Genomic DNA, 12,853 nt, shown 5'->3' with positions numbered 1-12,853 from the left:
AGAGAGGAAGAGGGAGAGGGAGGAGAGAGAGGGAGAGGGAGGAGAGAGAGAGAATAAAAAAAGATGAAGTCCAGTCTGCACAGCCTGTGAGCGCCTGCCCGGGGAGGGTGGGAAGCAGGACTCGGGCGCTCATGCTGCGAGCGGGCGGCGCTCCGGGCGCTCGTTCCTAGCGGCTGGGGCAGCCAGGGGCGTCGGTCCGAGCCCGTGGCGGCGGAGGGCGGGGGAGGACGCAGGGGGAGGGTGCGGAGGACCCGCAGGGCCGCCGCCTCGGTCTCGGCCGCCGCGCCGCCGCCTCTCCCGGGCTCGGCCCGGCGGGCGCTCGGAGCGAGAGGGCGCGGGCTGCTCCCTCGGTAGCGGGGGCGAGCGGAGGCCGGGGCGCGGGCGGCTAAGATGAGTGAAAGGAGAAGATCTGCAGTCGCCCTGAGCTCTCGAGCACATGCCTTCTCCGTTGAAGCCTTGATCGGCTCAAATAAAAAGCGGAAACTGCGAGACTGGGAGGAGAAGGGGTTGGACCTGTCCATGGAGGCGCTGAGCCCCGCGGGCCCCCTCGGAGACGCGGAGGACGCGGCCGCGCACGGCCTGGAGCCTCACCCGGGTGAGTGCGCAGGACCGGGCCGAGGGAGGCGGGCGGAGAGCGGACGCCGGGCGGCCCGCGGGCGGGCGGAGCGCTGTGGAGCGAGGCCCTGCCCGCGGATTCCCTGCCTGGCTCCAGTGCGGGTTTCCTTCTCTTTGCGCACACGCCTCGAGCCTTCCCCAAAGTCGCTGCAGACAATATAGGAGGAACTGAGCCTTGTGTTTTCGTCGCCAACCTCAAGCAAGGAGGCCTCGCCCGCATCCCTTTCTCTTCTGGAGCGGAGCGCGACTGAGCGGCCGCAGGCCCCCGGGGTTAAGGAGGGGCACAGATCCAGGGCCACGGCAGGAGCGGAGAGGGGCCGGGGCTGGCTTGCGAGAGCTCCGGAGAACTGGCGGAGCTCCCGGGCTCGACACCCTGTCTCGGGAAATGCCCAGTTGGTCCCATTTAGCTTGCGACCTCGGTTCTCGCCCTCCCACCCCACCCCCGCCCCCCAACTTCCCTGGGACTCAAATTGTGTTTCCCCTACTCCGGCGACGACGGAATGGCGTGTATGGAAAGAGAATGTACGGTAGACCTCTTACCCTGCGCCCTGGGCCACTCTTCCGGGCCCACACCTCTGTGTATTGCTGGGGGAGCGGTGAGATTAATTTGTCTCGGATCTATGCACATTATATGTACACAACACGTAAAACACAGAGCGGATGTCGGTGTCTGTATTTTAGCAGAAACCTGGGCGGGTGGTGGAGGGGGAGACAACTTAAAGTTTTGTGTTAAGTGCCAAGATTTCAACTGTGCAAAACAGCCCGGGGGAACAGCTGTTGTCGGAAGAATCTTGCGCGCGCGCGCACACACACACGCGCGCGCGCGCCCGCAGCTTGGGTCTAGCGGTTTCAGAAACTTTCCAGCCAGGACTTCTATAGCCATTCTGGAGGTGCTCCTGTTGACCGGCTAGGGCTGGGGAGTAAACCTGGGTCAGCGCGCCGAAAAGCGGGAAGGCAAAGTGGGGTCGGCGGCCGGCAAAGGGACGGGGGCGGCCACGGGTTGAAGAGCTCGGGGACGGAGCTTGGGGCCCAGGGGTTTGGGGGCTGGAAAGCTGGCCGACCCAAGGAGGGACAGCTGTCGCTTACATTTTCTCTTTCGGCAGTGACAGTTCAATTTCCATGCTCCTGAGGCTAATAATAACGCGATTAGCGGGTGACTTGCAGAGACAGGGTTTTATGAATTCTCCGTGTTCTTGTGGCCCGTTACGGTATTTGAGTTTAGTGCTGGGGAATTATTTTTATTAGTCGATGAAAAGAAAATTAAAAGGAGATTTATTTCGTCCGCTCAAGTCTTTCTCTGTATTTGGATGCGGGTGCTCGTCCACGCGGACCCCTGTGTGGGCAATCCAGACAAGAACGCGTGGCTAATGTGTGTTTCCCATCTCTGACCAGACCCTACTTCCTCACCGCATTTATATGTTGTCAGAATCTCACTCGGGCCTTCACACGGTTTCGCGGAAGTTCCTTCAGGCCTCATGACCATTCGTGATTTGGGAGGTTAGTTTATTTTATTTTCCCGACGGTGGGAAAGGCAGAAGTTATTTAACCGCGCCTGGCAGACCCCCTGTCCGCGATTACTTTTCTCTAAAGAGGGGGCCAAGTTAGGGTTAGGTCGGCCGGCCGGAGCCGGTTTTGGGTCGCACGTTCAAAAGGACCAACATATGGGGTCACAATCAGAGACTCAGCTCGCAGTTCTCTCTGATCGCCGTCCTTTTCAGCCACAGTGAGGAGAGAAACGGTTGGAGCGAGGTGAGACCCGTCCGGAGACCCAAACGCGAGGGCCTGGTATCCAGAATGCGGTTCCCGACCTAATACAGAACTTTGTGCTACATAGAGTTCAGCTGACCGTTCTCATTCCCTTTATCATTCTTTTGTACAAGAAGAAAAAAAAAAAAAAGACGGTCGTTTGGATTAGGGAAAACGAAATCTGTATGTGGGGCTACAGCCCGGGAGGAGGAAGCAGCTGAAAGCCGAGAGCGCTCGCGGGCTACCAGCCGGGCCTCGCTGCGGCGTGCGCCTAGGGGATCTCCAAGTTGGAGCCCCTGCAGTGGCCAAAGCTTTCTGATGAACCGGACGTAGGATGAGAAAAGATCTTTCAGAGAAACTGCGCGGTAGCGGAGGCTCTGCAGCCCCCGGAGCGGAGGAGGCGGAACTGCAGGCTCTGGGCCCGGATGGTGGCGGAAGGCGAGGCCAGGGCTCGGGGTCCCTCTTAGGCCTTTCTTTCTTTTTCCTCTAATAGGGCGCCCTAACGAACACATACAAAGGAGGCCACCGTGAAGGTGTGTGTATGGTGGTGGAGGAGGGAAGGGGCACAGGCGACTCTGTTGTGCCCAGGGCCGTGCCTCCGCCGGCCTTGGCCTCTAATTGTTCAAACTCTCTTCCCGGATTGGGACCGAGAGCAGGCTGGACCCGCTGCAGGGCTCGCCTGCGCTACGCCGGTGATAAGAAGTCAGGAACGGGGTTGGGGGTGGGGGGGTGGGAGGGGAAACGACCACAACAAAACCAAAATTGCCACGGAGCTTGGGGAAGGATTCAACAAACAGGCTGACTTGCACTGGACACACGCCTGGGGCAATTCTATGTATCATTTTCACCACTCCCTCCCTCTGTCTGGGCCGTTCCGTTTCCAGCCTTCTCTGTCCGTGCCTTTAAATCCTCCGACAACCCAAGGGCCAGATTTTAATGTTTAACTTTTATTCAAAGACGTGGCCTTTTGCTTTTTCACAGCCCAGTTTTTCTTTCCGCGTGCGGACAGAGCTGGCTTTAGTTGGCGCAGAGCGCCCGCAACCCCGGGCGCCAACCTGCAGCAGCGGGGAACCCGCGCGGCCCGCGGGCGCTCACACACCAGAGGACCCACAGTATGTATTTCAAAATTTTCCAACGAGCCTGCTGGTCCCGAAACACCCTGAGGCCTAAAGGGCCTTGGAGAAGGAAGGGCCTGTGAGATGCCCTCATTATTGCCAGAAGTCCGCGTCTTTGGAGAAGCCGGCGGGACGTAGCTGCCGCTGGCTCGGGAGGGTCTCCGAGGAGCCCGACTCTCGGGCATGCTTGCCTCTGCCTCTCACCGAGCAGCGACAGTGAACTCTTTTGAGCCAGGATCGCCCGGAACAGCTGCTCGGGCCGCGGCCTTGGAAGTATATTTCAGGCGCGCGGCGGCGCCATCTGCGCTCGGACCCCAGCTCCGGCTGCGCCCGGCTCCCCCAGCTTGCGTTTGGGCCTTTCCCGCCCAAATCCACAGCCGAATGGGGCCGAGGTCCGGTCTCCCGCGGAGCGAAATAATTCAAACCTTCTGCGAAAAGATTTCCCCCTTCAGGGCCTGCAGCCCCAAGCCTTGCAGCCGAGGCGCTCCAGAGGCCTAAGAAGGTGGCTGCGTCCGCGGGTGGGCACACAAAGCAGGCACACTCAGGAACACGCGTGCGGATACGCACTCCGCGCACACGTGCACACGCTGCAGGCTCGCGCGGCCAGTGCACCCATCTACGCGATCCCTGGAGAAAGGAGACCGGAAAAGTCCATGTGGCGCCCCAGAGCACTTTTCTTCTTTCGAATTCCCGAGATCAGCTGTTGATGAGAATTAATCTGCCAGTTTACGGCTTGTTTGCCCAGAGTAAAAGTCCCAAGATTTTAATCCTGACATCACCCCTCCACCCACCCCAATCCCCAATAGGGAAACACAGGTCAAAACGGAGGAAGTGACTCTTCACTGACGTTTAAGTAATGGAGAAAACGCGATGAGTTTGGAGCCAGTGGGGAGAGTGTATGCTTGTGCTGGGCAAGAACCAGCCGTGGCGCACGCCGGGCTTGGAGCGCAGGGCAAGGCTGTGGGGTGCGCTGGGCCTGACGCCAAAGCGTATGCCTGAGCTAGAGTCCGGGGCGAGGAACACTGGTTCCTCAGTGGTGCGAGCGCCCCTTCGCCGGTGCAGGCCTCGAAGGTGCCAGGCCTGGACCCGGAGGATGAGCCAAGCGTGGTGCCTGCTGGACGCGCGCAGCGCTCTCGCCTGCCAAGTCAAAGCGGTCGTCCGCGGTGGCCTCGCCTTTGGTGAGTGACCTTGCGTGAACGGGAGTGAAGGGGTAGGCGAGATCTGCATTCGTCCCAGGCTGGGGAGGGCGGCTGTGCTCGAGGAGGGCTGCTGAGGCCCTTCGGTCGAGCTGGTCGGACGCTGGCCAAGTCGCGGGGCTGGGAGAGCGCACCGCACGGGCTCCCGGGAGGCGGACAGGCTTCTGGAGACGTTTCGGTGTAAAACACCAGCCCTGGTGCGGTGGCACACAGAAGCTGCCACCCCCTCCCCCCCCCCCGCCTCCCACGAAGAAGGAAGCAGTTCTAACCCCCAACATTCGTAAACTGCTGGAGGGCAGTGGGTAGGTTGGAAAATGGGGGGGAAACCCTATTGCCCAGTGTTTGGAATGTGATGGAAGGAGGGCGGAGTGTGCTGTGTTTTGCACCCCCGCAGGTCGACTCCTGTCCCCTGCGCGCTTCACTGGTCCTTGTGATGAAGGTAACAGGCAAGTGGGGGAGGGGGGGTCGGGCGGGAGGGACGGTCTCTTGCGAGGGATGGTTGCTGCGAGCTCCCTCGCCCGGCCCCGCCCCCCACCTCTGCACCTCGGAGACTGGTCCCCACGCGCACAAGTTTAATGCCCGGAGCAGGCTTTCCTGAACGGATAGATCAGCTCCCAGCCTAGGGACACAGCGTTCTGAATTCGTGTCTTCCTTCCACGCCCCGTCCAACGCTATCTCTTACTGAACACGTTTATGTGAAAAGCTGGACACTTTTAGGTTTCCTGATGTTATAGGTTAAACTCCCAGAAAGAAAAGTTCACCCGGTGACGTTCATGCAGGGGGAAAGGGAAATTAAATACCTAACAGTGGAATTTGTATTGAAATTATATTGACACACATCCGCTAAGGTGTTTCTGCCTCCCCACCATTACTTCAAATGGTCTCATGACCATCTTTTAAATATTAAAGGAAAATTAGTTTAAAATCTAATTAATACGCCCAGCACGGGAGGAGAATGGTGGGAAATGCCTAACCTGGGGGCCAAAACGAAACTGATCGGGTATTGGTGGTTTGTGTTCCCCCATTTATTTGTATAACTTCCCTTGTGTGTACAGACATGAGTTTAATGGGAGCAAGTCCCTCATCATTAATCCTTCATGTTGGACCACAAGGAGAGAGAGACAAATATGCTTTGGTTCAGAAGACCCGAGACATTTTGTTCCTCCAAGCCTCTCCAAGGGCACTGCTAGTATTAAAGAGTGAAATATTCCAGGTCTGTCACAATCGTTCTCTCTGTTGCCAAAAACATATAATATTAATAAGATGAGAGAACTTTTTTGAGATCTCAATTATGGACTCTGTTAGAAGTTTATTTCCCACACCCAGGAGTAAAATCATTGCTGCTTAAATCTGTAAGTTCCTTCTCTAGGTGACTGTAGAGTTAAAAACAAAAACAAGACTCGACTGAGCAGATCCGGCAGGGATAAAGAGGGGAGAGCAGATTGGCATTTCACTTGCCTTTCTGGAAATGCAGAAACCCATCTAATGGTTGTTGGGGGGGGGGGGAGTAGAGCTGGTTATTGCCTTATTACTCCCCAAAGACAAAGACAAAGTAGTTCAGCAGGAGAGAATATTTAAGTGGTTTTCTAGTTTTGACCTTATGGGATATTTTTCCACAGGGAAAAAACTAGGGAACTGGTGGAATGTGAAATCTTTTCCCCTTCTTTCTCTCACCCATGTGGTTTATTTTTGCCTTGCTTTTTCTGGTTTCCAGTGAGCTCTGAATTTTATATGTGCATGACTGAGATACTCAGGGGTCTGTACCGGGAACAGCAATTAGCAAATTTATAAATTGGGGTCTGTTTACACGTCTTTGGGCAAGGATAATCATTACTTAATTTAAGTGAGGCCCTTGCCCTAAGTGTTAAGATGGAAAATGAGACTCAATAGGGGAGGACAGGAGGTGAAATGGGAAGAGGTGGGGAATTAAGTAACGGGTGACGACAAATCAACATTTATGCAGTGCCATTAATGGCTTCACTTTGAGGCAGGACATTTTGCTGACTACAAACTGATGGTGATCTTTTTATACCACAAATGAAAATAGGCCTTGCAATTGATACTCCATTCTATACTCTTTTTACCAGCCAGTGTTTAGCTATGCCCCTCATCCATAAGTGTAGAAAATGTACTAAAGAGTAATATACACAACTGTACGTGTTTATACATAAGTTTATGTGTGAACTCCACAGCTCTGAATAGGACATAGATAACACCTCAGGAAATATTAGACACACGTTAGAGAAAATAAACTGCTCTCCCTTTTTTTGTGAAGCCAGTTAACAAATCAGGAACACCTACAGTTTGGGGAGGCCAGAAACTTTGTCATCTCTGCATAGCACTTGACGATTCAAGGGAATCCCAGACTGGAAACTTCCGGGCGTTGGCATTTTCACTTAGCTCTCAGATTCAGTGAAGATTTTGACCAGAGTCTAAGAGAAAGCAGGAGAAAATGAGACTGTTCAGAGGCCACTTGAAAAGATCAGGAAGAGTGGAAGTTTTTTCTAACTAACTTTGGCATTGAATTTTGTGAAGAATGCCACCTTCATTTCAGATGGGCAGAATGCTGGCTCCTATTGAAGAAGAATTTCACGTTCTTCCATGCAGAGAGTGGCGCGGGGGACCTTCGTTCTTCCATGCAGAGAGTGAACGGAATCACCAGGGGGGATAATCTGGTTAATAGAAATAAGGAGAGAAAGTGTGATTTGGGGAAAATAATTTAAGAATGTAGGCGATCTGTGCAAAAATTTCCCTGTTTGTCCTCTCGTATTTTCTTCAAAGTAGTTGCCGAGGCTCAATGAGCCGGTTCCAAATTGCCACACACTTTAGAGGATTAACAACGACCATCCTCAAGTCTGGATTGCACCCGTAATATCCTAATATAGCCTTTTAAAACCCAGGATACTAAGGATAACAGCAGAGTTCCCTTGAAAGGAATCAGTAGAAGTCATTACCTAGCCGGGTGCCTTGGAGTTTCAGCGGATAGTTCTCAACAGGGTGAACCGAAATTCTTACTCCCAGCGCCAGCTGCCTTCTCGGCTGTCCCACAGCCCCGAGGGTACCGTCGAAGCCCCAGTGACCCCCTCCCCCAGTCCACCCACGTCCCCTTTCCCCACATCCTGTCCCCCTCCCCCCACTTCCTATACGTACGCTAAAACGCCTATAGTTTTTCTCCGTCTCAAAAAAAGATTCAGATGAAGTTTCACCGAGGACAGACTGGGGATGGCCATCTCCTCCCGCGACACTACCCCTGGGGAAATAGGACGGCGCGGGGGACCCTCGAGACTCAGAGAATTGGGCCACGGCCGCGCCTGCGCTCCCCCAGCCCCTCGCGCAGGCCTCTGCGGCGCCTAGGGGCCGGAGGGGCGGCCGGGTCGGGAGCGGCCGGGCCGGGCCGGGCTTCGGTGCGCGCGCCCCGGCTCGGTCCCCGCGAGCGGCAGGGAGTGCGCGGCCCCGAGGGGGTCCCTACCGTTCTCAGCTCCCTTACATCCTGGAGAGATGGGGCGATGGTAGAAGGCCCCCTTCTCCCCGCAAAAAATCAAGGGGAAAGAAAACCCCAAACAAACCCAACCCCCCCCCCACACACACACCACCACCACCACCACCAGCACCAGCACCAGCACCACCAGCACCACCACCACCACCACCACCACCAACAACAACAACCAAAACAAAACCCAAACGGAACGCAGAATCTTCCACCTCGTGCCCCGAGGGGAGTTTGAGCCTTGGCTTTCATCAGGCTGAACAGATTCCTGAGGAATCAAACTGACTTCAAACATTAGCAATTAGAAACCAAGAATCCTTCCGGCCCGAAGAACTTTTAATCCCTAACCATTTCCAAATGGGTAATTCTTGGGTCAGTAAATATCATAGCTAGTCTGTTGAAAAGGAGAGGCATTCTGTCGGTGATCCGAGGCGCAGAGGATCCGCGGGTGCCTCAGAGGGTTCATGAGGGTACAGATGGCCCCTGCCCTCGAGAAAGCGGGCATTGCCAAACTGAGATCGCCCTTCACGCTATTCTTGGAGATTAAAAACAGTGAGGTAATTCTTTTCCTTAAAAAAACCCCATAAACTAAAAACCAAACCAAAACAACAACAAAAAATAACAACAAAAAACAACAATAACAACAAAAAGTCCCCACCCATCTGTACAGAGTGGATTGAGAAATGCCTACCATTGAGTGAGTATGTTCACAGGAACGGTTTCCTGCTACAGCTCCCTGTGAGCTGAGAGGGAAGTCTTCCCTTCAGGCTCCAAAGTGTCAATCACACCAGGCGCCAAGGCCCAGAATTTTAACCTAGGGGTTAGGGGACTTGGGTGGTTCAGGGATTGTGTTCTTGCTCCTGAAAAATACATAGTTGATTTTCACCGTAGGGAGGGGCAAACATTTGTGCCAGTAAGTGATTGTGAGCATAGCAATGCTTTCTTTCTCTGGGTATGTCAAACTTCCTCCATTTAGAAGCCTTACACACACACACACACACACACACACACACACACACACACACACCACATGTATTTGCAGGAAAGCTGAGGGAGGGTTTATTTACCAATGCACTATTTAGAATAAAAAGGATTTCTGAGAAAATTAAGCATATGAGCAAGTTTGTTGAAAAATACTGAATCGTAAAACTTTCCAGAAACCTTAATTGCTTATGTCGCTATCTAGGAGTCCTCACTATATACAGAGTTTTCAACACAGGCCCTCGTAATCTAGATTATATCCATGCACCATGGTAGGAATAGGGCTTGACTCGCTTAAATTAGACCTAGAGTCTAGTGCTAGCTTAATCGTTATTTTTGGAGCCAGGAATATTTGTTCTCCAGGCAGACATACACATGTTGAAAAAAGTGTTTTAAAGTTGACTCATAGTCACTGATGAGGGCTCTGTTCCTGGTTTGTGAAATGAGGGAGAGAGACCCCAAATGACACCTGAAGCCCCTTTAGCTGTAAGGTTCTATGATCCTGTTAACTTTTTTTGAAATATCAACATTTTCACCTAATGTACATTGGCTATCACTAGTCTCATCTCTTTGTTGGATCAAGGGGAGTTTTACTGCAATTGTAGAAAGTAATAGCAATAGCAACACAAGGACAACCCCCCTCGAACCAAAAAAGGATTTTTACAGCTAGAATTAAGAGCTTCCATAAAGCTTTTGAAAAGTTTTTAGATTAATATCACATGTTCAGAAGTTCTGGATCTAGTCCTTTCTGTTTGATGTAACCTATTGTTGCTTGTATGACTGCCCAGGACCCTCCTGCTGGGAGAATTCTATGGCATTAGTGAATTTAAAGGAATATACATTATTTGTGCTTTGGACAGTTTTTGTGTGGCATTCCCAGAAATAGCTGGCAAAACTCTGGATTTGAAGAACGCAGACTGGGAAAAGTAACTTCACCAGTAAATTGAGTTAGTGGGATCTCCACTCCCCCCAAGAAAATCAGTTGCCCCTCATTACTCTCTGAGTCTGACGGAAAGCACTAGTAACTATTCTCCATGTCCAGCCTGCTAAGCTGAGGTCTTGATCTGGCAGAGATGTGAGAATGCTAAAAGGATGACTTAGTAACGGGCAAAACGCTTGTCAACAAGATAGATCAGAAGACAGCTTAGCATTCGAGACCTCTATTCATAGCTGCTGAACTTGAGGGCAGGGTCAGACAAAGCTGGGCCCAGCACACACCTAGGAGGGTTGCTCGTGTTTCCCCCTGTGGGACTGTCTCTGCCCCTAGACTTATATGGCTGGGCTGGTGACAGCTCCCCACTTTTATTTGGTGTCCCCATTCTCTGCAGCCCCAGGCCCTGTGTAGACTGGAGTCCTCAAGGAGATTATGGATTTACTGGTCATCCTGTCTCACTGCTACCCTATAATATATTGCTGAGGGGCATTGCTTTTGTATCTCTAGAGCCTAGCACAAGTGGCTGGCACAGAGCAGCACTTAATATATGGTGATAATGAAAAGCAGTGTTGTTGCTATTCATACTGGAAGCTATATACCATCCAGTATGCTATGTTATTTATTATATAATAAATAAAATAAAATAAATATACATGTTATATGTAAAGTAATAAAATATAGTGTGTAATATATATTATAATTCATATAGTATAGTTATGTGTTATATTATTATATGATACATGTATTCCAAATCACAGTATATAACAATCATGTGTATTCCAAATCAACACAACTATATATACATGGAAAGTGTGCGTGTGTGTATGTGTGTGTGTGTGTGTGTGTGTGTGTGTGTTTGTATGTGTGTATTCCATACAGGTTTTGAGCTTCGACTGCTTGTTTCTGAGCCCTGATTCCTGCTCGTTGTATGGCAAGAACCATACCTTGAGCAGGTTCCTTAATCTCTCACAACCCCAGTTTTTATACCTGTGAAGTTGTAATGATAAACATATTCATCAAAAGGTGGTTGTGAGGATTAAATCTGTGCATGTAGAGGAACAAAGGGAGTAGCAGTGTCTATTATTCCTGCCAAGTGAATTGATAGTAATTACTCATCTCAGTGACCAGCTTGGATAATAAATTGTTACAAATTCTAAATCTAGCAGGCACCACCTCTCCCCCCCCACCCACCCCCAGTCTTTTGCTTTAAATGGGATGCTTGGGACGTGGAGGGGATCAACACCTGGTGGATAGCCTATGGTTAGAAACCAAAGAGAATCTGAGAATCTGAGTATGAAGGGCTGGCTAATGAAGTTGAATAGAACTTTGAGGACTGTTGCTATTCAGGGTTTCGCTGAGGCAGAAAGCCAGCATCCGAGTGAATATTTGAGGGTGGGAGAGAGGGCTTCAAGGGTGAGGACCAGCTGTCTGGCGAGCAGTAGGAAGAGAGGATAGGTGGAAGGGGGGCGCAGGAACCTCAGCTTTACCAGCTCCCCAGGAATTGGGCTCTGGCAGAGGACAGAGGGGCCTTTCTGGATGTGGGGAAGTGAAATAGCACAAGCATGTTTTTCTGGTTGGTTTTCTGATCTTTCTACCTGGAGCTCAGAAATCCCCACATGGTCAGGTTCTACCAAATGGGAAGTAAGGAAGATTCATTTTCATAAGGTCTTTGTTTGTAAAGCCTATGTTCCCCGAGGTTTTTTTTTTGGGGGGGGGGTGCAAAATGAGCCAGTTATATCAATTAGTTGAGACTACAGTAAAGGATTTGTACGTGTCGCTTGGTTGAGTTAAAAACCGAAAGAGTTAAGGGACTAAAGTGAAGGAAAAATCTGTAATAACTAAGCTGACTGTCAGGAAGAGGAGACAGGGAAATCTTTTTTTAGAAAAACAGCAGAAGCCCCAGCCGCTGTGTTAGAACTTACATCTGGTCTCATGGTTTTGCAGTTTTCTTCCTTCCAGAAAACAGAAGCCTGGGTTTGATCATTTACTATTTTTTTAAACAAGTTACACCCCAGACTTTGTTTGTATTGATTCCTGGTGGCAGAGGGAGAAAGTGCAACCCCAGGGGAAGAGGAGCAGAGGAGAGATCCCTCCCAAGACCCCTGAGGAGCCCAGTGTCATCAGCCGCAGCACACGGGTCCTCCCTGACCATACGCAGCAGGAGGAAGTTGCTCTGCCCTAACTGGAATTCAGGTCTCAGTCTTCCAAATGGATCTGTGCACCACATTTCATCTCCAAGTCCTCTTGGAGTTTCTGTACTTCCCCAGTCTTACACACATCCTCTGATCTCAGAGTCCCCCCAGTGCTAACCAATAAGCACTTTATGGATCGAGGACACTGACCTCATGGTTTTATTCGCATTCCCTCATTGCCTTCACCCAATGGTCCTCAAAGGGAGGTACATGTTTCCCCATGTTACAGATGTGGAGATTGAGGCCCAAAGAGATTAAGAAATTTGCAGTGTCCTCAGCCACCAGACAATATTGCCTTCTCCTGTAGATGACTCTTCAGAGCCCCGGGGGAGAGATGGAAATTTATGCTTGCTGCCTGCGCTCATCCTCCAAACAGAAATTATTAAACTGTAATTGAGAAGAGCTCATTTACAGTTTCCGGGTCTCTGTCTTAAGCTGCCTTCTCCCTACAGGCTAGGGGTAGTCCTTGTGTCAGTGACACGGGGTGGAGTTTCTGATTCATACACAGAGATCTCAGCTGAAATGTGGTGGCTCCCTATTGAGTTTGATCTAAACCCTCCTCAACCTAAATCCCCTCCTGCAGTGAA

At 51.4% G+C, this 12,853-nt stretch overlaps 1 protein-coding gene across 1 annotated transcript in view; it reads left to right on the top strand.

Annotated features, from left to right (window-relative positions):
- The first annotated feature begins 390 nt into the window (after positions 1-390).
- TBX15 (T-box transcription factor 15) overlaps positions 391-12,853 on the top strand; it is a 101,600-nt gene continuing 89,137 nt past the window's right edge. The window contains exon 1 of the mRNA XM_039255672.1: positions 391-595. Coding sequence (XP_039111603.1) covers positions 391-595 — 205 coding nt within the window. The remainder of the gene's footprint in view (positions 596-12,853) is intronic.

This window comes from Hyaena hyaena, unplaced genomic scaffold (genome assembly GCF_003009895.1).
Source record: "Hyaena hyaena isolate Hyena2069 unplaced genomic scaffold, ASM300989v1 scaffold_539, whole genome shotgun sequence".
Taxonomy (NCBI): domain Eukaryota; kingdom Metazoa; phylum Chordata; class Mammalia; order Carnivora; family Hyaenidae; genus Hyaena; species Hyaena hyaena.
This window is presented reverse-complemented; position numbering and strand designations above follow the sequence as displayed.